The following is a 26,806-nucleotide window of genomic DNA, read 5'->3' as shown; positions in this document are numbered from 1 at the left end:
AGCCTGGAGCCTGATTCAGATTCTGTGTCTCCCTCTCTCTCTGCCCCTTCCCTGCTCATGCTCTGTCTCTCTCTGTCTCAAAAATAAATAAAAAAACATTAAAAAAATTTTTTTTAAAAAGAAATAATTTTAGTTTAGATTTATAATGTGGTCTGCTATATTGCTTCTTGCTGTTTTTTTCAAAGTACTTTACAATTATAAATAGATATCATTACTCTCACCATAAGGCAGCAGTTCCTGGGTGAAATTCTTCATGGAAGCCAAGACACAATATCAACATGATAGTTGGTAATTTCTTTTTTTCTTTTTTTTAAAGTTTTTTTTTTTTAATATTTATTTAGTTTTGAGAGAGAGAGAGAGACAGAGCGTGAGCAGGGGGAGGAGGAGAGAGAGAGGGAGACACAGAATCTGAAGCAGACTCCAGACTCTGAGTAATCAGCACAGAGCACGATGTGGGGCTTGAACTCACAAACTGTGAGTTCATGACCTGAGCCAAAGTCGGTCGCTCAACCGACTGAGCCACCCAGGGGCCCCAGTTGGTCATTTCTTAACATCAACACTCTGTTTTGTGATCAGAGAGGTCTTGATAGCTCTTCACTCCTTCCCCGAGCTGTCTTTCAGATAATTTATGCATGCAAAAAATACTAGAAGCTGTGAAAGGCTCCATCCTACCAGATTTTGTGTCATTCTTTCCTGGGTCCAGAGTGGGAGTCATTTTCATCCTGCCTTAGCTAACACAGAATAGAGCTGTGAACAGTAAGGCTACTACCTCTTCCTGGTGATTCTGTTTCACCTATGCTCTTCACAGCTCACAATTCTACTAAATGAACCTCTTTTCCATTATTCTTAATTCTTTCCATTCCCCTCCCCCAGCCGCGCATTTCCTTCTACTTTCAGAAACTTGAAGACAAGGTCCCTACAACCTTCTCTCCTGTATCCTCAAATGATCCAGATATAAATATTTTAGCACAGTCGCCTGTGTATTTCTGAGGAAGTGTCTGCACAACCGGTCCCTTATTTATAAAGCTCACAAATGCTGTATGACCTGTAATGCTATACCAGCTAATGATCTCTCCCAGAACAGTTGACATGGAAGGATTTTACTTCCACTTCTCACAAGGAGAAAGATGGAGAATGAGAGACGATTACAAAGCAGAATATTTTAATCCATCTTCTCGGTGATCTTTGGGGGCTGTGTGCTAATATTTAAATTGAAGAGGAGGGAGGAGACGGACTGAGGATGGAGAGAAGCCGAGGAGATGGGGGCGGAGCTAGCTCAGCCTATAAAACCCCATGCTAAAAGGGAAGCACATTCGTGTGTGCCAGGGCCACTCTCCCGTAACCTAGAGAGATGGGGCAGTCTGTGCCGTGAGGACGGAGCTTGGAAGAAAGAAAACAAGGACAGGAAAACAAACGAGACATAAGAGGACATCTGGAGAAAGCGGAAGGCAGAAGACAGGGAGGGGAAAACAAACCCACAGCAGGTGGAAACAAGATCTAGAGCAAACCGGTCTGGTCCACAGTTGTTTTTCTGGAAGAGAAGAAAGTACCGGAGGACTGCCTTTTTTTCCTTCAGTTAATGAAAACTCTTATCTTCATCATAAAAGAAAAGGCTAAGGGGAGGTAAAGACAATCTTTGTTTTCTTGGGGGCAGAGCTGAATGAAACCCAGATTAGCTCTTTGAAGCGTCTAAAATAAGCCACTGCCTGGTACACATTGCAGAACCATTCTGGTCTCTGAAGATCTACATCCCCTTCAGGAAAATTCCAGCTGGAGTAGCTGGCACAGTTCTATTTTTATATTTAAACATCTATGTCTCTTTTCCCCCCACTTTTAACAACCCTTTCCTTGTTTGTAAGCACGAGTGACAAGAAAGTGTCAATACAGAATAGGAAGATTTTCAGTTTTTTCTTTTATCTGCCTGAGTCTTTTTTAAGAGGGTAGGAGTGGTCCTTATTTCAGAAAAGGACATTTCAATTTGAAAGACAATCTCTTAAAATATATTTACACCCACACATATTTAGAAAGAGAGATACCTTTCGGAGGTTGAAATCCAATGGGAAAGATGGAAAAAGGAGCCAGGCACCGAAACAACACTGAAAAGAACCACCCAGGTGGGAGCAAATCGGATACCACCCCGGAGTCTGGTTCTGGAGGGGGCGGAGTAGCCCTGAAGAAAGAGATTGGATTGGTCAGTGCTTGTGGTATCATTGTAGGTGAGTCCAATTTCCTTTCCCATCCACCACTCCTCCCCTTCTCTGGTGGTCCTCTTGTGGAACCTATGCCCCCTCTAAAGTGCTATTTTTGCTTCCTACTCCCTTAGAAAAGGATTGTCATTCACCTGTGCTGTAACCCATCCCCAGTGGTCATATTTGGTGGGTCTAGGAAGCTGTGTATGTCTTGCATCTCTTCCTTCAAAGCAGGCTGAGCAGTTCTGTCCAGTGTTCATAGAATGGAGCAAAGAGGGTTCACACACCTGGCTGATGGTCAGCATTGCCTGGGAGCTTGTTGAAAATACAAGTCTTCTGGCTCCACACTTGAAGGTTCTGATCCAGTTGGCTTAAAGTGGGGCTAGGGAACCTGAATTTTTAACAGGGTTTCATGCAGCCATCTCTTTAGCAGGTTGGGGACTGTCTTGGGACATATTTAGTAGATGTTTTGTTGTTTTATGTCCTATGAAACATAGGGGGCCTAGGGAATGGATAATAAAAATGGCTACAACGGCGCTAATAATACCTTGCCTTCCTATAGCTTTTTTCATGTTATGCAGCACTTTCACTTTGTAAAGTAGATGTGATGGGGCTGTTATTCCCATTTCACAGATGAGGAAATAAATTATGGACAAAGGGAGAGACAGATTGTGCCTCTCTGTAAACAGACAGTTTGCAGTTTCTCTAGTTGCCTGTGAGTCTGCCTATCTCCTAACATTCATGGAAGACCTTATGAGGCTCTCAAAGAATGACTAGAACGTGGAGTCAAGGAGGAACCGATGGTTAAAATGGGTCCCAGCTAGAAGACTTTGACTTTGAGGCTGGGGGGCCTGAGTGTTCCTGAGAGTGCCAGTATAGGCCACTCCAACCCCCTAACCACACACTGCTTGGCAGAGGGTCCCAAATATGGTTCTGTCTCTAGACAACACATCTTCCTCTTTCCAGAGAGGCCCTGGAGATGGATGGGCAATGGCTCATTACTTCGGAGAGTGAGCATTTCTTCTGTTTTTGGTCGAAGGTTTTACAGACTTCCCAGAGAATGGGGTGAGGGATGATCAGGCCAGATATGTTTGTGTCCTCTCTCCAAAGTTCCTTTTGAACTTTTTTCTATTGCCCTATTGCCCTATTGTCCTACTGCCCATGAATCAGTGTCTCTGGATGAGCCCATATTACATGCACAGAGGCATTTTGGCACCCGAGCAATAATGACATTGGAGAACGCCCTTGAAATCAAATAAAATCAGTATAGTATTCAGATAATCCTCTTCACCTCTACACCCAGACTTTGGTGATCATGTTATCTCCACTCTGTTTTCAAAATGGAATCCCATTCTATCTAATTCTCTTGACTGTGGGAGGTTTTCCAGGCATCTACAGTTAAAAGAAATGTAATGTTATTTTAGAAAATTACAATCATGATCTGAATCTCTCATTACCTTTTCTTTGCTTCTCCTTTATCTCAATTGCTCAAAAAATGAGATCAGCAAAGTACTCAATACGTACAGCACATGCCAATTTATGGTCTATAAATAGCCCAGAGCCTGTTACCTCTTTCACCAGTCTGACTGATAGGATTAAGCATTTTCCTCCTCTTATTCATATGCAGATGTTGCACCTACATGCACACAAGCACAATCAAACCTCTTTCCTGCCTCAGCCTTGCTCACCCACCTCTGTATATGTGCAGGTATTCAAGGGTGGAGGACATTTCTCTATATCCTGAGGTTGTTCTTGTCTCTTTCTTCAACAGGTTTCTAAATGTTGAAGAAATACAATCTTAGTTGGGTAAATATTACTACTGCTTTACCCACACTCTCATAGATTGAGCTTCAGTGTGAAAATAGTCCCAATATTCCCATTGACATTACAGTGACAAGAATAATAACTCTAAGGTAAAGGGAGATCCCAAATAGGTGATTTCAGAGAAATCAGGATATTTTTCCAAAGTGTGAGAATCTTTGTAGAGTTAACAGGCACTATTCTAGCTCCATTTAAACTAGGGTGAGACACAGATTTTCTCTAGGATTATATGGGGGCAAAATTTTTTCTGCTTTTGTCAGAAGGACATCTGCTTCCAGGAATAAAAATTTTTCTTGCTTCCCCTCCTGCATGGCTGTTGAATTGCAGATATGCTCAGCAGCAGCCCCATTCTCTTCCAGAGGGGTTTCTGAGTGGATGATAGTGATTCAAGTTTTTTCAAGACCAAATGCAAAAATAGAAATGGCCTTTTCCATGCAGAATTCAGTGATCTGGTGTTCAACATCAAGACTGTGGAAGAAAGAAAATTAGAAGGCAAAAAGAGGAAAGAAATTTCCTAAGTGAGTCCGGTGATATGGTATGGGAAAGTAACATCTGCCCCAAATCCAACTATCTCATACCCAATTGACTTAGAGGGATAAGTTAAACTGTATGTTTCATACAAGCTCATAAAATTTCATTAACAAGCATCATTGATGATCTAAAGTAGGAATAATAGAATGGTAGGTGTTACAAGAATGTAGACTGAACGAATAGAAACCCATGCCCTAGAGTTACTTATAATCTGACTGGAGAGATGACATTCATATACATTAAACAAATAATGAAATTAATGAAATAGTTGAGTTGTGTAAGAGCTGAATAAGGTCAAAGTTAGGTGAATGGTAGGAAGCACAAGGAGAGAAGTCTCATCCAGCACTAGATTAAGAAACATCTTGAGGATGTTGGAAAAGATGGAATAGAGAAGATGATTCTGGGAGATTTCATAGGTAAAACGTTGACAACTAGGGGCGGCTGGGTGGCTCATTCGGTTAAGCGTCCGACTTCGGCTCAGGTCATGATCTCACGGTCCATGAGTTCGAGCCCCGCGTTGGTCTCTGTGCTGACAGCTCAGAGCCTGGAGCCTGCTTCAGATTCTGTGTCTCCCTCTCTCTCTGACCCTCCTCCGTTTATGCTCTGTCTCTCTCTGTCTCAAAAATAAATAAACATTAAAAAAAAAAAGAAACTTTAAAACGTTAACAACTATACTGTTATTCCCTTGAGCAAAAACAAACAAAAAAAAATGTATCTTCTACATCTCTGAATCTTTAGTGTGTAGCCCTATATGGAACAATAACTCAAATGATTGTTGGACTTTATTGGCTCTTGGGAAAAGTCTGCATATAGTAGTAATAAGAAGTGTTTATCTGAAGGACTGTTGGGAACCTGGCTTGAAAATCTTTAAGCAAGGAATAATTTCATCAACATAGACAATTAGGTTGGGCCATTAAAAAAATTTTTTTTTTTTTTTAAGTAAGCTCTACACTCAACATGGGGCTTGAACTCACAAACCTGAGATTAAGAATTGCATGCTCCACTGGCTGAGCCAGCCAGGCATCCCAGGCCATTTTAATTTTTAATATCACCTTTGCCTTAATCTAACCAGTCTATTGTTCTCCATGTACTTGGCTTAGGAAATCTGGTGACAACAGATGAACTTAGATTTCACTATGAATGTGTAGTTCCCCCAAAATCTAAAGAGAGTGTGACACAGCAGCAAAATTCATCTAATGATACCGAAGTTACTGTTAAGAGCTATCTTTTTTTTTTTTTTAGATTTTACTTTTTAAGCAATTATCTCCATCCAACATGGGGCTCAAACCTACAACCTCAAAATCAAGAGTCGCACGTTCCACTGACTGAATCCCCAAGAGCTATCATTATTAAGCACTTAATATACGCCAGACACTTGTGCAGTTACCCAACATCATTATCCTATTTATCCCTCACAATACCTGGCATGGTAGGCACTTATCTCTTTCTCCAGATAAGGAAATGGAAGCTCAGATGGATAAGCAACTTGTTGAAGATCACAAAGCTAAAAAGTATTGAAGGCGAGATTCAAACATAGAGCTTGTCCCAATTTTGAATTGAACTTTTAAGCATTATTCTCTACTATTTCTACTTTTATGTTCTAAAGGAGTGTTTTCCTTTAGACCCTGGGCAGAGGTCCCTCTTTGTTTATATATATATATATATATATATATATATATATATATATATATGGGTTTGTGTGTGTGTGTATATATATATATATATATATATATATATATATATATATGGGTTTTTTTTCTTTTTCTTTTTCTTTTTCTCTTTCTTTCTTTCTCTTTCTTTCTTCTTTCTTTCTTTCTTTTTGAGAGAGAGAGAGTGCATGCACACATGGAGGAGGGGCAGAGGGAAAGAGAGAGAATCTTAATCAGGCTCCACACCCAGCCTGGAGCCCGCCCTGGGGCTTGATCTCACAACCATGAGGTCATGACCTGAACTGAAATCAAGAATCAGATGCTCCATGGACTAAGCCACCCAGGCACCCCTGAGATATTTTTTTTAAATAGTATTTATTGGGGTTCCTGGCTTGCTCAGTTGGTGGAGCATGCAACTCTTGATCTTGGCTTGTGGGTTCAAACCCCACATTGGGTGTAGAGATTACTTAAAAATAAAATCTTTGAAAGAGTAAAGATAAAAGAGTAGTATTTATTGAGCTCTTACTAAATGCCCACAGTTCCTGTGCTATGAGTTTTTATGCATATTACCTTATTTAATCCTGACCATAATCCCATGGAAGTAGATATTATGACTATCTCAATTTTTTTAATTAAAAAAAATTTGTTAATGTTAGTTTATATTTGAGAGAAATACAGACAGTGTCGAGTGGGAGAGGGGCAGAAAGACGGGGAGACACAGAATCTGAAGCAGGCTCCAGGCTCTGAGCTGTCAGCACAGAGCCCAATGTGGGGCTCAAACCCATGAACCAAGAGATCATGACCTGAGCTAAAGTGGGATGTTTAACCCACTGAGCCACCCAGGCGCCCCTCTATTTTTAAACATGGGGAATTGAGTCACAGAACTGGTAGGTAATTTGCCAGTGGTCACACAACCGATTACTGAGATGGTCTGACTCCAGGGCCAAAGCTTTTAGCTATTCTTTATTTCTAATCAGTAACAGAGAGAAAAAGGAGTAAGGCCAGTGTGTATTGTGTGGTGGGGAGTGGGCCACGGAAGACCATAACTATGACATCAGAGCATCAGAGCCAGTAAAGACCATGGATATCTGGTACTGAAAAGGCTGGGGGAAAACATTTTTTTTTTTTTTTAAGGCTATTTGTCAACAAAAAAGTGTGGCTATCTGTATAACCATATCAAAATGGCACTAGGCTGATTTGGAAAATTTTCAAGTCCAAAAGATTTTCGGACCCATGTGTCTTATACCACTTTAGAAGATTTTATATTTTAGTCTCTAGTATGATGTATTAGCTTTCTAATCCCCCAAATGTCTATTGGATGTTAAACAGAGGGTTGGAGTGTGAAAATTTCTTCTTGAGTTTGCACTACAACTTTTTTAAAAAACATGGAGGGATTAAAATTTGGTTCATTCAGGATGCAGACATGTTTAAAACTCATTGTTCTCAGAGAAAACTCTGAGACAGAAGCCAAGTAGGAGGCTTGTCAAAAGAAACACATCTTGGTTAGCAGAGAAAGGCTTACCCAGCAGTGTAATCATAATAGTAAGTAGCGGGGCGCCTGGGTGGCTCAGTCGGTTGAGCGTCCGACTTCGGCTCAGGTCATGGTCTCACAGTCTGTGGGTTCAAGCCATGCGTCAGGCTCTGTGCTGACAGCTCAGAGCCTGGAGCCTGTTTCCAATCCTGTGTCTCCCTCTCTCTCTGCCCCTCCCCCAGTCTCACTTTGTCTCACTCTGTCTCTCAAAAATAAATAAATATTAAAAAAAAATAATAATAATAGTAAGTAGCTACCATTTACTGAGCACTACTATGCACTGATAGTAGTATCTTGGCCAGTGCTTTATGAATATACTCTTCTAGGGGCGCCTGGGTGGCTCAGTTGGTTGGGCATCCAACTTCAGCTCAGGTCATGGTCTCGTGGTTTGTGAGTTCAAGCCCCACGTTGGGCTCTGTGCTGGCAGCTCAGAGCCTGGAGCCTGCTTCAGATTCTGTGTCTCCCCCTGTCTCTGCCTCTCCCCCTGTCTCTGCCTCTCCCATGCTCATGCTCTGTCTCTCTCTGTCTCTCAATAATAAATAAACATTAAAAAAATTTGTTTTAAATGAATATACTCTTCTAATACCTTGTAATTAGTACTGTCCTAAAAAGGAAGGGTTTGAATGAATAAGTGGGCAATGACAGACCCAGGATTCCCCCCATGTCATTGAACTCTGAAGCCATTGGGCTTAACCAAAGCTCTCCACAGCATGTAACACGGGGCAGCTGGGGACAGGGATCCTGTTGCATGCTTCCTGCCTCCAGGAAACACGGAGCTCAAGGAGCAATCTGGTTGAGGCTGCTACTGGCAGGACTATAATATGTTCTCCCAAAGAGCAGAGTTATGCAGATTGAGTGACTAGCAAGAGACTCTTGGGATCAGGAGAAGAAAATAGGAACCCAGAAGGTAAAAAAGTATGTCCAAGAAACAAAACCAAATAGCTCATCTTATTTAGAAAAACAACAACATCAAAAATACCCTGTACCCAGATCAAATGACCTTCTGGGACAGGCTGGCACCATATATATATCTTTTCTGAACTAAAACAGCTTATTAAAGTGGTGTGGAGGTAAGGGGCATACAGATTGGGGTTTCTCAAATTGCCTGGTTACCAGGGTTTTTGGCTTTCTTCTGAGGGTTAATCCAGCATCACAGCTGCCTATAAAGAAATGCCTCAGGAGATTCTTTTGTTGCTCTTGTTTTGTTGTTAATGTTTGGGGTGATGAGGGAGTGTCAAAAAAGCAGGCATGAGCAAATAATCCCAAGAATATATTCTGAACCCCCAAAATAACAACCATGTAGAGCCCAGGGAACTAGGAATTGTTCCTTTGCAATCTTTAACTCTTGGCTGAGCATATAGAGCAAGAAAGACTATGCTTGCTCCCCTCCCAGAACACGCCTACGGATGAGGCACCCTGAGTTGCTTCTCTCTGGAGATCTGGAAATGATAAACTGCAGGTTGCTGCTGGGGACAGAAATGGGAGCTGCTGGTTATAGGATTTGAGACTCGTCCATATTTTAACATTCAGCACTCACCGAGCATATTATATGCTGGATCATGTGCTGAGCACTGGTCAATTTTATTTCTAAGAAGCAAAATTATGCTTCAGGTTTATTTTAAGCTATTTTATTTATAGAATGAATGAAGTTTGAGCTAAGAAGCTTTGTTGATTACATCTCATCCCTCATTCTTTGTCACAGTCACAAGTATTCCCATTGGTTTGCTCCCTACCTTAAATATCCTCAGCATTAGCACTGACGTCACTTCTGGGGAGATGGTTTCACAATATGCCGGAAGATGTTCCAGGCAACCTCACACCACGCTTCATGTGTGAAGGTGGATTATCCAGAGAGAGTACCCTTGCTGGAGAATTATCAGTATACTTTTTTCATCTGTATGTAGATTTTAAAGGTACCTGTTTGTATATCTATGAAACGCATAAATGCTTTAGCTGCTTCTTTAGAGTACAATTCTGCATAGAGTATTTAGTAAGCAGCTAATACACACAGGTCATGTTGCCTTAGAGATAAAGAATCATTTGTTAAGTAGATCCTGATGCTGTAGTAGAAGGGGTATAATGAATTTGTCCATGATTTGTATCAGAGTGTTGTTGAAAGGGAAGAAGCATAAATGATATAGCAGAAGGGGAGGGGCTTTGAAGGGAGTCTTAGGTTTGCAAGATGCTTGCCTATTTATAAGCTTCATAACCTGCAACAAGTTAATTATCAGTTTACTTACCTGTAGAACAGAAGTTTTTTGTGAAGTGTTAAAACAAAGCTGGTATCCTATGATATATATTCAATAAATATTAGTTTCTTTCTCTCCTTGAGCTCCTCCTCTACCACTACCCTTACTTCCCCTCCCACCTCCAGTCCCCTGACACGCACTCATTAGTTCTGGTTCAGAAATTTAGGTTGGGAGGTGCCTGGGTGGCTCATTTAGTTGAGCATCCAACTCTCCAACTCTTGATTTCGGCTCAGGTCATGATCCCAGGGTCATGGGATCAAGCCCTGAGTCAGGCTCCACACTCAGCATGGAGCCTGCTTGGGATTCACTCTCTCTCTCAATCTCTCTCTCTCTCCCTCTGCCACTCCTCCAGTTCCTGCTTGCTTTCTCTCCCTCCCTCTCTCTCTCTCTCTCTCTCTCTCTCAAATAAAAATAGAAAGAAAGAAATTTAAATTGGACTGATCAGGCAAGAGAAGAACTGGCCAACTCAGTTCAAACCTGACCTGCTTATCAACCAGCCAACACTTTCCCCTTCCTCTCTGCTGATTTGAGTCTTCTTACTCATCAGCATCCGTCTTGTACTTCCCCTCTTCCAGGAAGCTTGTTGTGTGTGGCCCACGCCGGTGGGCCTTTCCATCCTTGGTATCCTGTCATACAGCACAGTTGTTGTCAGCTCCATGTCCACTTACATGCCCTCACTTCATACACTTTCTTGAGGGTAAAGACTCAGTGTTACTCATTTTCACATCCCTGAGTATTCAGCCTGGCACATGGCAAATGCTTAGAAAGTATTTGTTGAATAATAGCAGCCAGTTAAAAACAAATCATCCACTGGAGATATTTCCCAACAATGTAAATATACTTAATGCTACTGAACTGTACATTTTTTTTTTTTTATCAAGAAGGTACCATCTTCAGATTCTTTTTTTTTTTTTAATGTTTATTTATTTTTGAGACAGAGAGAGACAGAGCATGAATGGGGGAGGGTCAGAGAGAGAGGGAGACACAGAATCTGAAGCAGGCTCCAGGCTCTGAACAGTCAGCACAGAGCCCAACTCACGGGGCTTGAACTCACGGACCGCGAGATCATGACCTGAGCCAAAGTCTGACCCTTAACCGACTGAGCCACCCAGGCACCCCTGAACTGTACACTTAAAAATGGTTAAGATGGTAAATATAATGTTATATGTCTTTTACTACAACAAAATATTCTTTAGCTTAAAATTGGGTTATTCCCATGAACAGTAAATGTTTGTGCTTGGCATAAAAAAAAATCATCCAAGTTCCAATCTAAAAGGGATTTTAGGGATTAGCCAGATAATGACAATGAGGCTTGAAGTTAGAACAGTGTTTCTCAATGTCAGCACTGTTACCTTCTGGGCCAGACACTTTTTGGTTGTGGGGCTGTCACATGTATTGAAGGATGAATGCTTAACATCAGCCATGGCCTCTACTCACTAGATGCCATAGCACCCCCTCCCCCAGTTGTAACAATCAAGAGTGTCTCCAGTCATTGCCAACTGTCCCCTGGGGCTGGGGGACATGGTGCAAAATTGCCCCTGGATGAGAACCACTGATGTAGAAAAAACCTGTCTCTGCTAGTGCCTTCTTCCCCAACAAGACAAGGAGATGCTGGAGGTTAAATGTGAATGTTAGTGGGCATATGTGAGGATGCAGCACTCGTAGCCCTTCAAGCCAGGATGCTATGCTTTTCAGGGGCTGGTGGGTGGTGGTTGGCTCCGTCTTGTCATTAAAAGTCCATGTGTGAACAAGTGCTTCCCAATTACCTTTTAAAGCAAGCATGTACAGAGTGGGTGCTCAATAAATACTTTTTGAGATGCAATTACCTGCTCGCCGCCCACTTACAGTATCTAAAAATTATACCTAGACAGGCAGACAAATGACTCAGAGAATGCTTCATGGTCCTGGCTCTACAGCGCTGTTTTGGAGCCAAGCTTCCAAAGCAAGCCCATTGGATTCTTCTAGATTTAGACTCCATCTCTACTGCTATAAATCCTAGCAATTCCTTATATTTGCTAGCATTTTACAGACTATAAAGTGCTCCCACACATACATGACCTCCACCCTCCTTTTTTTTTTCATATGTGACCTCCCTTGATTCCCATAACAACCTTGTGAGGTAGTCAGGGCAGGAACAATTATTCCCATTCAGCAGGTAAAGGAAAGGGCTGTCAGAAAAATTCAGGTCACACAACTTGTGAGTGGCAAAGCAAGGAATCAATGGCTCCCCCAATTCTGAGCCTTCCGCCCTTTTCATTTTTCAGTAAGGAATCCAAAACAGCAGAGTCCTGCAGCACCTTCCACATGTTTATTCTGCCAGAGATAGCAACTCTGCAGGGCACATGTCAGTCTTGACCTGTTGTCACCCTGATGTAACTATTTGTATGGTCCTAATGGGAAAGTCTATACAGGGTAGGAAACATGGTGAGCTTCCTGCCATGAGGATCAAGGCCCCCAATATACCAGATCCTGCTTCCACACTTCCCCCAGTCCTGAAAATCCTGAGATCTTCTCAGCCACTTTAAGGAAGAAGCATAAAGAAAGTTCACCTGGCTTTCTCTAAACATTATAGAAATGGACAGAACCTCCAAGCCCTAAGAGGATCTCTGATTAGACTCTAAGACTAGCATGAGCTATTAAGGAAGGCCAAAAGCTTTTGGATTAGAGGGTCTGTTGGACATTAGAAGTCTGTAATTCCATGCCGTAGGAAATTCTTTGATGCCTACAGCATTCTAGTGTGGACAGGCCTGGATGTGAGTAAGGCCTTAATAGGAGTCACATGAACATTGGCCCACAAGTGGGGAAATCAAGTTACACATGGCAAATGTGGATTTTCTTAATTCCAAATTTTTTTCTGGTGAAGACTTGCCCACTGATATAACCTGGAGTGGTTTGCTTGGCTTTTCTTTGACAGAAGAAGCCAAGTTGGGCCTCATTGTCCAGGCATCCTAGGACTCATTTTTTACCAAAGAAGATCTATATGATAAGGTGATTATGTTACTAATTGGGATGGATGAAAGGAAGGATTGAAACCTTGGCTATACCAGATGAATGGGCATCTCATTCTTAAATGGTTTTATAGACAATGAGTCTAAGAGTAAAACAATGGAGAAAAGCATCCCTACAGTAATCAACTTTCTTCCAACCTCTCATCAAGAAAGGTCCATAGTCAAGATAGAAAAGACCTTTCCCACTTCTCCTTTTTCTTTTTTTAATTTTTTTTTTTTACATTTATTTATTTTTGAGACAGAGAGAGACAGAGCATGAACAGGGGAGGGGCAAAGAGAGAGGGAGACACAGAATCGGAAGCAGGCTCCAGGCTCCAAGCCATCAGCCCAGAGCCTGACGCAGGGCTCGAACCCACGGACCGCGAGATCGTGACCTGAGCTGAAGTCGGACGCTCAACCAACTGAGCTACCCAGACGCCCCTCCACTTCTCCTTTTTCAAAGCCACTCCAGAAAAAACACATTTGGACAGGGTCCAAGTGTAAAAGCCCTCCAGTTAAAGGCTCTATTGTGCAATTTCTAGAGGAGAGGCCCTGTAGAATAGTGGAGGAAACCCAGGCTGGGAGTCCAAGGACTTGGACTGCTTATGCAGTCCTTGCTGCCTATGCAATATGTGACTTTGGTCAAGTCTCCTCACCTCTCTAAAACTCAGTCTTAGCAAAGGTAAATATAAATGATAGTACCTGCCCTGTGCACCTAAGAAAGTAGTTCTGAGAATCAAATAAAGTAATGGATGTGAACACTTTGTAAATCACCATCGAAGGTGGTACAGTAGAAAGAAGGAATCAGATCTGTGTTCTAATTCCTTAATAAGCATCTTATCTTAATAAGTATCATCTTAGTAAAGCTGACTATTTCCTGGCAAAAGCTTGAGGCTGTGTGACAGAAGATTTAGGTTCTAATCCAGTTACTACTAACCTACTCTGTGATTTAGGCAAATAACTACCTCTCTGGGTCTCAGTTTCTTCATCCATAAAATAGGGATAGTAATACCTCTCTCATTTTTTCCCATTTGGAAAATGGGAGTAATAGTTGCCCTATTTTCTTCCCCTATAAATTGGAGACAGTAATAATAGCCAGATCACTCTCTTCAGCAGTGAAAGAAGTGGGTTGCTTTACTCATTTGCCTACAAAACACAATTGACCTACTTTACAGGATTTGGAGGTTCCAAAGAAACGTGTACATTAAATTGTTCTGTGGACATAAGTTCTAGATGGATGTCTGACATCATTCATTCAGTAAACATTTATGGAGTGTCTACTGTGTGACACTTTACAAGTGAGAGGATGCAGTAAATAGTAGGCATTACTCTTGACTAAATGTAATGTGAATGTTCTTTCAGCTTCAAAACACAGCTCTGTGTAACATTCCTTCCCCTGCAGAAGCTCCAGAGGCCACTAAGGTGGAGGAAAAGTTATCTGATTCTGGTTTTCTAGGTAGCGGCTTCCTAGAATCAGAGAGACATTCCTCTTCTTCCTGTTCTCTAGCACTCTGTTTTGGCTAGCATTTTTTTTTTTTTTTTAAGCTTATATCTTTGTAATTTTAGTTTGGTCAAAGTTAAGATTTCAGGGCAGGGGTAGAGTCAAATTTTTATAAAGTAAAGACTCTTGTCCCAATGTCAACCCATTATGACCCTCACCATCACCTCAGCAGCTCCACAGAAGGACATGTTATCCAAGAATAAGGAGACACAGTTAAGTGATCAGACTCGCAAAGGGCTGTTGGTGTTGCACATCCCATTTTCCAGCAGCTGCCTGCCTCTGGAATGAGAAAAGGAGCACACACTCTGGAAATGCCAGAACAAAGGCTGGAGAACAGAAATGCTTACAGATCCCCACTGCAGTATTTGTTTTCCAAGAATCCTTGGTGGTACATTGACACTTAATTCCTGAGAAGACGGAATCTCTTTGATAACGTTCACTCCCACTTCCTCCTTGTGACAGCCATTCCTGGCTCTGAGAAACACCTACCCATTCCTCCACCACCTCCCTTTCCAGCACCTTAAAGACCAAAGTCAAACCTTGTTTTTCTCCTGTATTGATTATTTTTCTAACCCCTTGAACTAGTTTTATAACTCTAGCTGTATTACTCTCCTCTTGGCTGGCTTTGAAATGCCCTACAAATTACTTTTCTGATAAATTCCTGCTAGGCAAGGAGTTTACTATCACTTTTCAGCATTGTTAGCAACCCCATCCCTTGTTCTCAATTCCCGGCACTTGGTGTCTTTCAGGGGACAGGAGCACGTTACGTTTGGCAAGTTAAGGGTCACTTGCTAGGGTAACTGTATCCTGAGTCTTAGCACACTACCAGAAGGCCTTCTAGTCTCCACTAGCCTAACCTTCATGCAAAACACATATGGAGACTTGTGGAGGAGAGAGGGAGGCTGCTCCTATCACATAGGACTTAAAGTAAAAAGAAAAGGAAAAGTCTTTAAGAACTAATGGGGCCCAGAATCTCATTTTTCTATCTCTCTTTGCCTGATGTTTAGATCACAAAGCTGAACATAAGGGATTGTTACTTCTTTTAGCTTCGTCTGTGTATTTAGCCCGGTTCTGTTGGGATAGACTATCTGCACAGAAGCAAGGCAAGTTTGAGACAAATGTGCTTCCTTACCATCTGAATCTAGCTGCAGATGCTGTATGTCAGTCTCACGGTTGCTGCTGTCATACCTGCCTAGACCCCTTTCCTCTCCCATTAGTCATCTGAAGCTCCAATTTTTTAGTGTGAAAAGCATTCTTTATCCAAGAGGAATAAGATGTATTATTTAAAAAAATTTTTTTTTAATTTTTTTTTAACGTTTATTTATTTTTGAGACAGAGAGAGACAGAGCATGAACGGGAGAGGGTCAGAGAGAGGGAGACACAGAATCTGAAACAGGCTCCGGGCTCTGAGCTGTCAGCACAGGGGCCCGATGCGGGGCTCGAACTCACGGACCGCGAGATCGTGACCTGAGCTGAAGTCGGCGCTCAATCTACTGAGCCACCCAGGCGCCACTAAAAAAATTTTTTTTAATGTTTATTTATTTTCGAGACAGAGAGCATGAACGGGGGAGGGGCAGAGAGAGAGAGCGAGACACAGAATCCGAAGCAGGCTCCAGGCTCTGAGCTGTCAGCACAGAACCTGATGTGGGGCTCGAACTCATGAACTGTGAGATCATGACCTGAGCTGAAGTCAGACGCTCAACCGACTGAGCCACCCAGGGGCCCCAAAGATGTATTATTTTTAGAATGTGACTATTCACTGAAATAGAATGTTCCCTTTCACTGAAATAACCAGATGCATGAATTTTGGTTTAGATGTGAAAGTTCCAGGACTGGGCTGAGGTTGAGTTGTGGTTGAGATCTGAAAGTCGTGTTTGAAAGTTGAGTGTAAAATCTCATACTCTGCATCTTGTTCAGCCCAGATATGGTTCCAAACCCCCTAAGAGAGGTGGTGGGAGTTTCAGATGTCCTCAGAACATTGTCAAACCAAGCCGGCCTCATAATACTTCAGTTCTGATTTTCTACCTGCATTCACTTAGTCTCTGATTCTTCCCTCAGCCCTCAAAGAGCTTTCTTTCAAAGAACCTGTGCAGTGCACCCTGATCACCTTGAATCACAAGAAGTAGAGGAAAGCTTGGGATGGAGCATGTCAGGAGCTCCCCCCACCCATCTGTTCCTCCCCTGCCCAATATACACATCCCAGTAGCCAACTATTCAGTCCTTGCTACCCGTCTCACCTCTCAGGAGAAAGCTGGCCTTTCTGCACACAGAAGCAGAAATAGATTAGTGGAAAATGCACTGGATTAAGCATCAGGAGACTGACTTCTAGATCCAATTTTACCCATCAGTAGCCGTGGAATTTGGAAAAAGTCACTTAACCCCTCGATGTCTTAGCCTTTTTGTAAAATAAAGAGAGAAATACCTATTCTTCCTCTTCTTCCTGAATTTCGTAAGGTTTTTGTGAGGGTCGCATGAAACAATGGAGGGGAACGACCTTTGGAAGAATATAGTGCTGAACCTTTGCACGTATTGCACTCCTACAAACCACTTCCAAGCTACTAGGACTGTTTTTATAGGGTTATTTCATATTTCTTACCAAGGGTGGGGCTGTCATGTCTGGGGTAAAAGCCAGCCTCTAGAAGTGCTATCGATGCTCCTGGGTCTTAAAAAACCCCAGGCATGGGGTATGACCACAATCTATACAAAATTTATGGCCCTTACCCTGCAGATTGTCTCTGGGAATAGATTGCTTTTCCAGTCCTGCCGTTTCCAGTTAGTCTTAAGATTTCTGTTGCTTCGAGTAGCCCAGTAAGAGGGTCTTAAAGTTCAATACCTGAGCCACTACTTGCTACCATGTAGACTTGGACAATGCACTTGATATCTCTGAGACTCAGTTTCCTCCTTTGTAAAATGGATAAAATTATATCTGACTCCATAGGGGTATCCTGAGGACCAAAGGAGACATGTAAATTATTACTAGACACACCTGCCTGAAGGTGTGTTCCAAAGGCATTTTAGGATCAAACCAGAGATGAGACCACTGCTGCAAATGCCAGTCTTGCCAATTGTGCTGACTCCACTGTCTTCCCTGACAACCTTGGTGCCTCCTGCAGGGAACATCATTGGCTCTGGGATCTTCGTCTCGCCAAAAGGTGTGCTGGAGAACGCCGGCTCTGTGGGCCTTGCTCTCATTGTCTGGATTGTGACTGGTCTCATCACAGCTGTGGGAGCCCTGTGCTATGCTGAGCTTGGTGTCACCATCCCCAAATCTGGAGGTGACTACTCCTACGTCAAGGACATCTTTGGAGGACTGGCTGGGTAAGAAGACCCACAGAGGCCTGTGTTGTCTAGAAGCCAAGGCCAGTGGTTTCCAGTGTGCCTAGGAGAGCTAGAGAATAGGATTCCTCTTTTGCTTCCCTGTCATGGTCACTAATGTAGCTGTGTGTCCCCTTGATTCTTCTGAGGATGGCAGAAGAACCAGGTTGTAGTTTTTACCTCTTTGTTGATTTCAGTGGGCAAGATTCTATGAGTGGTAACAAATTGGGCTTTATGACAACTCTGACCATAGACTCACAGAGAAAGCACATCACAAAACAAAGCCCTTTTGTTTTACAAATTAGAGTGACCACCTAAGAAATGGGGTACCCTCTTCTCACACTATCAAGGTTGAGGCCTCCCAGCAGAGTCAGCCCCTGATCTTGAATTTCCTCAGCTTCTGCAGCCCTGCTACTGAGGAGCTGAACCCTTACCAGGGGGCAAGAATGTAGAGGGCACTTTCCCCTCATGCCCCCACTCAGTGCCGCCCCTGGCAGTTGCTTAAAGTGGCCACACCCTAAGCATGTCCTGGCTGTCAGAATTCTCAGGTTGCCTATTTTATTTTCCACCACTGGATTCTAGCAGCCAGGGCTCAGAGAAGAGATGATAAAAGGAGATGGGGGAGAGAGAAGAATGCCGAGACATGTGTTCGCACTAGCAGACACTTAGCTCCTCGTCGTCAAACCACTTTATTGTCATTGCAGAGGGCCAGCTGTCTCATTGAGCAGGGGTTGGGGTCCTCAGCATCCCTGAAAATGAAAAGGAAACGTACCCCTTTAGCCCACCCACCTCTACTGCCCAGTGACTTGCCCAGGTTTCTTTTGATGACTCCTGAATCCCTGCCATGCATGTCATTGGGGTGGGAGTCTCTGTGGCTGTCTTGGGTCAAGTTCTGTCCTGTTTCCCCTTCAGGTTCCTGAGGCTTTGGATTGCGGTGCTGGTGATCTACCCCACCAACCAGGCTGTCATCGCCCTCACCTTCTCCAACTATGTGCTGCAGCCTCTCTTCCCCACCTGCTTCCCCCCAGAGTCTGGCCTTCGACTCCTGGCTGCCATCTGCTTATGTAAGTGCCATCTGGGCCTTGCTCCTAGGACGGCCTCTTTTGGCCTTCCTGGTGGTCCTCTTGTCTCTGATTCTCCTTCCTCTCCCTCTTTCTTTCCTTCCCTCCTTTATTTCCACACCCCCCCCCCCATTACTTTTCCAACATGTGTGCCTTGGATGAATTGATTATGCATATAATTATCTGGTGTTAACAAAGAAGAAACTAGGGTGCCTGGGTGGCTCAGTCGGTTGAGCATCTGACTGGCTCAGGTCATGATCTCGTAGCTTGTGAGTTCAAGCCCTGCGTCGAGCTGTGCTGACAGCTCAAAGCCTGGAGCCTGCTTCAGATTCTGTGTCTTCATCTCTCTCTGCCCCTCCCTCACTCACGTTCTCTGTGTGTGTGTGTCTCTCACATTAAAAAATTTTCAAAAAAAAAAAAGAAGAAGGAGAAACGTAAATAGCTGCTCAGGGGCACAGTAATTTTCACCAGCAAGGTTCTTTACATCATACACAGCACTTTCACCTATATTATCTGATCTGAGCCTCATGACAAATCCATGAGGTAAGCGGGGCCAATATTATCACTTTCCTAGAGCAGGTAAGTACAAGAGCCAGGCAAATGAATACTCAAGATGGCAGGCCCTGAGTGGAGCCCAGATCTCCTAATTCCTTCTCTTTCCAGCACATACACTGTGGAGGCTCCCTGATGCTTGTAGGAAGATTTTTTTTTCTGGCTTCATCCATCTCTACCTCAATCTGCCAGTTCACAGCTTAAAACTCTTTGGGAGGAGAGTGTAAAGCTGTGAGTTGGGAGAAAATAAGTGCATTGTCTATGGTCTCTACCCTTAATATGCTTTCTACCTAACTGGGGAGAAGAGCCGCAGAAACAGGTTCTGTAGTAAGGATTCAATTTCAGTAAAATTTCAGAGAAGGGGCAGGGGTGCCTGGGTGGCTCAGTCCATTAAGTGTCTGACTGCTGCTCAGGTCATGATCTCATGGTTCATGAGTTCGTGAGTTCAAGCCCCAGAGTTTGCTTCAGATCCTCTGTCTTCCTTTCTCTCTGCCCCCACCCTGTTCTCTCTCTCTCTCTCAAAAATAAACATTTTTTAAAAATTCAGAGAAGAAGGAAAGATGTTTGTGAGCTGGAATAGGTTAGAGATTTGTGTAGAGAAATTCTGCAACTCATATTTTTAGGAAGTCTCAGGGATCTCAATAGATTGAGATATTTTATATATTTTAACCAAAAACTAATTTTTAAAGAAAATATTTGGATTTTTTCCAGGCTCCACTTTTTGGAATTAACATGATCCCTGCCTTCTCGTACCTTTCAACACACATACACTTAGCTGAGGGCAGTGACCATCTGGGCCACACTTTTCCCCAGATCTTGATGTTTTCCCTCTGTCAGGCTGGTGGGAAAGAAGGGGAGGGGTCACTTGCCCACCCCGAGGCCTCTCACAGGGGTAGTCTCCTTGGCAAGCATGCCCTCTTTGCAGTGGTATACAGCTCTAGGAGAGACCCCTACCATCCAAGCAGGTGGTACTATGGGGCCAAGATACTTATTTGGGGTATATTCCCTGTGCTTGGTCAGGCCTGCTCATGGCCCTAGAGGCAAAGGAATGTGGACTCCAGAACCAGGTTGCCTGAGGCTGCATCTCTGCACCACTTTCTAATTGTGGCAAGTGCTTGGCAAAGTTCCCCACCCCACCCTGCTGTGAGATGGAGGTTGTAATCCTGCCTGCACAGGAGGTCATGGTTGTAAGGATTGCATGAGATAATAAATGTTCTTAGCACAGGGTCACGTAGTCACTGAGGGTGGTCACTCAGTCCTTGCTTGCTAGCTGGATCCAGAGCTGGGAGAAGTGTGGGGAGGGGGGAGGTGGCGTGGGAATGCAGGAAGAGTTGCTATTTCTGCTATCAGACAGGTTAATGGAGGTAGGAAGGAGGACCACATAAGTGCTGGCCACTGCTATTTCAGTGTCTCGTGCACACAGCCTCGGCTTCCTTTTTCCTGCTGATACTGCTAAAGTATCTCAGACAGGAGGCCACCCTTACTCTCCAACAAGAAATTGACAACCATGAGACTGGTCACTCTGTCCCCGCAGAGAAAAACCAGGCCACACAGTGGAGTTGCCTTGGCAGCTGACCCCACAGCCTCCTTTGCCTTCCCCCAAACTGCCAAGGGTAGCTGATCCCTTGTGCCAAGACCCTCTGCAGTTGTATAGCCCCATAGATACCCCCTCAGGTCACACAAGGTTATCTCCTGCCTATAGCCCAGCTCTGGAAAGACGGTTGTGCATTGTCCCCTCCACAGCCCACTCCTCAACTGGACACTGCTAGCACCAAGCCAAGGAGGAATTTAGAAACTCTGATGACAAAATGACAAAGTCCTCTCCTCTCCTAATTCCTGCCATTAAAGGTTCAATAAAGCTTATCTGACCTGTCCTGTGCCTCCTAAGTAGAACTGCAGGGAGATTATCTCCAACTTAACATTGGTCAATCTTGTTCTCCAGAGACAGGAATTTTTCATTGTCCTTGAGCTAGGTATTCAAGTACTTTTTCACCTTCATAAGCAGAAAAATCTAAAACCCAAACTTATTTCTCCTTATTTCTTTTGGCAGAAATGGAAAATAGCTCCTTACCTAACCCCTTGTGCTACCCACTTCTTCCCAAATGTGAAGGCCATGTGGAGCCCATGACCCCTCTCCTGGCAGGGGTGTACGTGCAGACATAGCCACACACTCACATTTTCTCACCAGATGCTACCAGCTGCTTTGAGTCTGTGCAAAGAAAGTTCTGTTTTCTGGTTTGTTGAATACTTTTTTTTCTTCTGTTTTTGGAATCCACTTCTATAGGCCCTCTAATCACCTCTTAAGGTATTCAGTGAAAAAGGAACCAACTGTCCAGAAGGCTTGATGGATGCTACTTTCCTTAAATGCTATTATCTTTTATTCCAGCACCCTGTCCTCTTTGCAGGTGCCAGGCAAGCCAGCTGTGTAAAAATAGGCCCAGTGTTCTTTGGCAAGAGAGCCAAGAGTGGCCCAGTCTAGTCAGGTTTTTGAGAGAATCAGTAGAAAGTTTGGAATGGTCTGAATGTATTGAAATAAAAAGTTCTGCTTTCTGCTGTGTCATTTTGGTATACTGATGACAGGCCTAACCCACTGTAGGATGAGAATTTTTAAGGCCACCCTCTGTGAAGAGGTATATCATGGAGGGAGCAGGAAGACTGGGTGGGGAGCCTGGCAGGGAGACCCCATGGGCCCCTGGCTGGAGTTGGCCGTGGGAGGGAAGAGATGAGGTCAAGTCTGGTTCTGTGTTGGGGCCAAAATAGATCAGATGAGAAATGGCGGTGGGACAGCCAGTTGGAGGTGGAGAGAACCTGCTATAACTGGCTTGCCTGCTAGGAGCCTGGCAGGTTGGGGGTGGGGGGTGGGGAGGGAGAAGGAACTGCAGAGCTGGATCTGCTTATGCAACTGCAGCTGCCACTTTGAGTTATTCTATTATGTAGGTCAAAGCTGATTATTCACTGCTGAGTCAGCAGAATATCCCTTGCCACCAGGCAGTAAGAAAAAAAGAATGTATTTTACATTCTAATTAAATGAAAAGCCTTTCTCCCTTCTCCAGAGTGGGAGGAAGGACTTAAGAAAGAGAGGGAACAGGAGGTGTTGAAACTTGGCTTTGATGCCTTCTGTGATTTCCTTGAGTGTTTGTCTCTTCTTTCTTTGTCTTTTTACTAATTTATAAATGACTATATTCTCTAGGTAAAAGATTCAAGTAGTTATATAAAGTTGGTCGACTGTGAAAACTTCCCGTTACTGTCACAGTCTTCCCCTGCCCAGTGGCCGTGCTAACAGTTGATAGGTATCTTTCTAATTCTAAATAAAATACATCTCTCCATGTATGTGTCTGGACATATAGACAAACATATTGACAGGTTATTTCTGCAGTTTGCTCTTTTATCATTTAGTTATATCTTTTGGCTATTGCCTGAGTTTCTAGTTATAAACAAAGAGGTCCCATTGACACTGAAGGAGCTTCAGGTATTCTGGGGTCCCCCATTTGTGCTTCTTGCTTCCTAACACTGGGTTTTCCTTTGGGGACTGTCTCCCTCTCTTGGGACTGGGCCACCTTTCACTCAAGCAGCTCTTGGTCTCCTTCCTGGCTTTGGGAGCTAGGGTCATGTCCAGAAGCTGAAGTAGAATTTTTTCTTCTCATTCAAGTACCCTTTCCCCCCTGAATGCCTGTCCTAAAAAAGCTCCTTCTCCTTTCTCACCCTGAGGGGACAAGAGTGTGCTGCATGCATTTCACAAGTAAAAAATGCTTCTTATCTTATTTTCTATCTTTCTACTGAGATTCCTAAGAGGCTAGTCTTTTAGGGCTTCAGATTTCTCCTCCTCCTCCTGCTTCTGCTTTTCTCCTTTCCCTCCTTCTCCTCCTCCTTTTTTTTCTTCTTTTTCTCTTTCTCCTTCTTTTTCTTCTTCCTTGAGCAGCTTGGAAGAGAAAGAACTTCACTATTTGTGTAACTTTTAACTCTGATTTGCTCTGCAATTCCTCTGTGGAAAGCTTCCAGGTCCTTGATGCAGGATGCTATGATAGATAAACATGTGTATTGTTTTGCAAGTCTCTTGCAAATTAATACCTTGACATCAGAGGGTTCTAGTCTTTCCTAATTTCTAAATCCCTTAGTCTTGGTTCATTTTCCTTTGAGGTTTCTTTCACATTCTCTAACCCCAAATTTATCTCCCATTTACTAAACCTGTTGCCTCAGATGCCTGGACAGCATTGCTTTCTTGCCCTCCTTAATTCCCAGAGTTCTCTGGATGTCTCATAATCCTTATATGTATGAATCCAGACAAACAGACTGCCCAGATTTAAACCATGTATATCCAGGTTGTCTTCTTTCCCCATACATCGTCTAGCATACAGGCATTCCTGGGTGGCTCAGTCTGACTTTGGCTCGGGTCATGGTCTCACGGTTCATGGGTTCGAGCCCTGTGTCAGGCTCTGTGTTGACAGCTCAGAGTCCAGAGCCTGCTTCAGATTCTGTGTCTTCCTCTCTCTCTGCCCCTCCCCCGCTCATGCTTTGTTTCTCTCTCTCTCTCTCTCAAAAGTGAATAAACGTTAAAAAATTTTTTATTAAAAAATAAATAAATAAAATCTAAATACAGTTGACCCTTGAACAATGGAGGGGTTAGGGATGCTGACTCCCTGAACGATTGAAAATCCACATATAACTTTGACTTCCCAAAAACTTAACTACACTTAGCCTACTATTGACTAGAAGCTTTACCAGTAACACAAACAGCCAATTAACACACATTGTGTATGTTGTATGGATTATATATACTGTATTCTTACAATAAAGTAAGCTAAAAACGTTAAGAAAATCATAAGGAAGAGAAAATACATTTACAGTGCTGTGCTGTAACAAATCCACATTTTAGCGGGCCTGTGACGCTCCAATTCATATCGTTCAAGGGTCACCTGCATATTGAAAATCTCTTAATTTTTTACTCAGTTGTCAATTTGACTAAAATCTCGTTTTTCATTTTTATGATTCATAGAGACTAAAATTATTTTGTTTTTTTTTTTAAAGTTTTTTTTTTTTATTAGTCCCTACTTGTGATGATAAATTCTCTACGAGGGTTATTCTTCAGCGTTTATTTATTTTTGGGACAGAGAGAGACAGAGCATGAACGGGGGAGGGGCAGAGAGAGAGGGAGACACAGAATCGGAAACAGGCTCCAGGCTCTGAGCCATCAGCCCAGAGCCTGACGCGGGGCTCGAACTCACGGACCGCGAGATCGTGACCTGGCTGAAGTCGGACGCTTAACCGACTGTGCCACCCAGGCGCCCCGAGACTAAAATTATTTTGTAAGTGGCTTTTCAAAAAAGAAAGAAACTGCAAATCTATCAGTTAATCACCATATTGAGCTCCAACACTGAGGGGCGATGATAAGGCATTATTTATGGAGTCTGGGAAGAGGTTAAAGGCTAATGAAGACATTGGTGTACAAACAAATAATTACAATACAATGTGATGACAAAAGTGTGTGCAACACAAAGAAATGCCCTTCAAAGTTGCGAGAGGAATGCTAGGTAAGGCTGCCAGATTGAGCCAAATCTAAAAAGGTAAGTAGGTGGGCTCCAGATAGGCATGAAATAGAACAGCCAGGTAGAGGGATGGGCGCAGGAAAGACTTTGTGTCAAGAGAGAAATGACATGTTGGAGAAAAGCAAGTACTTTTGTGTGGATGGAGCCCAGGAGAGTGATAGGAGATGAGGTTGAACAGGTGAGAAGGGGCCAGATCTCGAAGGATCTTATATATCATACAGGAGAGAGCAGGCTTCATCCAAGGCATGGGGAACCACTGAAGGATATTGAGCAGATGAGTAACATGATTAGGCTCACATCTGAGTGAAGACTGTGACACTTGAAGCAGGAAGACGAGTTAGCAGGCTAAACATTTGTCCAGGCCAGCGAAATCCTGGCCTGAAATAAAAATGAAGTTACAAGGTGACAAAAACCAGAAAGATTTAGGAGTAGAATCAGCTGGACATGGTGATGGACTACTAAGAGGGAGCAATGTAGTTTATCTAGGACGAATCAAAATGAAATGTTTCAACTGTCTAGTGTTTGTGATGAGCATTCACAATGTGTTCTCTATTTCTGCCTTCCACCACCTCCGCAAAGCCCTGAGGAGCACTGAGCAGGTCTTTGGCTGGAAGCCTTCCTCAGGGTGGCTACCCCAGGTTGTTGCTCAAAAGTCTGCTGTAGAGCAATACAACCTAGAAAGGAGTTGGGACTCTTGGGAAGCATTATATAAACGAGAATCTCAACACTTTGTTCATTCAACAAAGATTTATCAAGTGCCCATGACGTGCTAGATACTGTTTGAGACACAGGAGATACAACAGTAAACCAAAAAACCTCATTCTCATTTGCGGTGGCAGCAGCAGGAAATTAAGACTTAATAAACATTTACTGAGTCCACATGTGTGTCTTCCAGGTACCAAAGGGGATACAGAATCATTCAATTATTCTCGAATAACTGAGTGTCTGTTCTGCTTCAGGGACTGTGTTAGACATGAGGATACTTCGTTCCTGTACCAAGGAACCCACAGTCCAATGGATGATTCTGACAAAGACACAAGGAATTTCAGTTCTAACTCGTAAATTCCCCAAGAGGACAACATCCAAGCAGAGCTAGATATAACAGAAATGGGAGTAGAGGCGCCTGGGTGGCTCAATTGGTTAAGCATCGACTTCAGCTCAGGTCATGATCTTGTGGTTCGTGAGTTCGAGCCCCACATTGGGCTCTGTGCTTACAGCTCGGAGCTTGGAGTCTGCTTCAGATTCTGTGTTTCCTTCTGTCTCTGCCCCTCCCCCACTCACGTTCTGTCTGTCTCTCAAAAATAAATAAACATTAAAAAAATTAAAAAAAAAAAAAATAAAGAGGGACGCCTGGGTGGCGCAGTCGGTTAAGCGTCCGACTTCAGCCAGGTCACGATCTTGCGGTCCGTGAGTTCGAGCCCCGCGTCAGGCTCTGGGCTGATGGCTCAGAGCCTGGAGCCTGTTTCCGATTCTGTGTCTCCCTCTCTCTCTGCCCCTCCCCCGTTCATGCTCTGTCTCTCTGTCCCAAAAATAAATAAACGTTGAAAAAAAAAATTAAAAAAAAAAAAAAAAGAAATGGGAGTAGGGACTGTGGTTGAGGAAAATCTTGGAGAAAATTACATGTAAGTTGAGGAAAGATCAGTTGGAGATAGGGCAACATTCAGCATGGAGAGAAAAGTGGAATGGGATGGGACAGGGAGAATGTTATAGCAGGAAGGATTAGCATGTGCCAAGGTCTAGGAACAGGAAAGAACATTCCCCCTTAGGGGAACTTCAGGTGATTCAGTATAGCCACAGCATAGACTAAGAGGTAGGAAATGTAGATAGAAGTGAAGACTCGGCCATGAAAGGGCCTTCTGGGCCATGCCAGAGAGATT

At 43.3% G+C, this 26,806-nt stretch overlaps 1 protein-coding gene across 1 annotated transcript in view; it reads left to right on the top strand.

Annotated features, from left to right (window-relative positions):
- Positions 1 to 1,293: 1,293 nt before the first annotated feature.
- SLC7A8 (solute carrier family 7 member 8) overlaps positions 1,294 to 26,806 on the top strand; it is a 53,249-nt gene continuing 27,736 nt past the window's right edge. The window contains exons 1-4 of the mRNA XM_045450407.1: positions 1,294 to 1,623; positions 2,025 to 2,216; positions 17,572 to 17,776; positions 18,686 to 18,837. Of these exons, the coding sequence (XP_045306363.1) occupies positions 2,057 to 2,216; positions 17,572 to 17,776; positions 18,686 to 18,837 (517 nt within the window). The 5' untranslated portion in view covers positions 1,294 to 1,623; positions 2,025 to 2,056. The remainder of the gene's footprint in view (positions 1,624 to 2,024; positions 2,217 to 17,571; positions 17,777 to 18,685; positions 18,838 to 26,806) is intronic.

Source organism: Leopardus geoffroyi, chromosome B3 (assembly GCF_018350155.1).
Source record: "Leopardus geoffroyi isolate Oge1 chromosome B3, O.geoffroyi_Oge1_pat1.0, whole genome shotgun sequence".
NCBI lineage: Eukaryota > Metazoa > Chordata > Mammalia > Carnivora > Felidae > Leopardus > Leopardus geoffroyi.
This window is presented reverse-complemented; position numbering and strand designations above follow the sequence as displayed.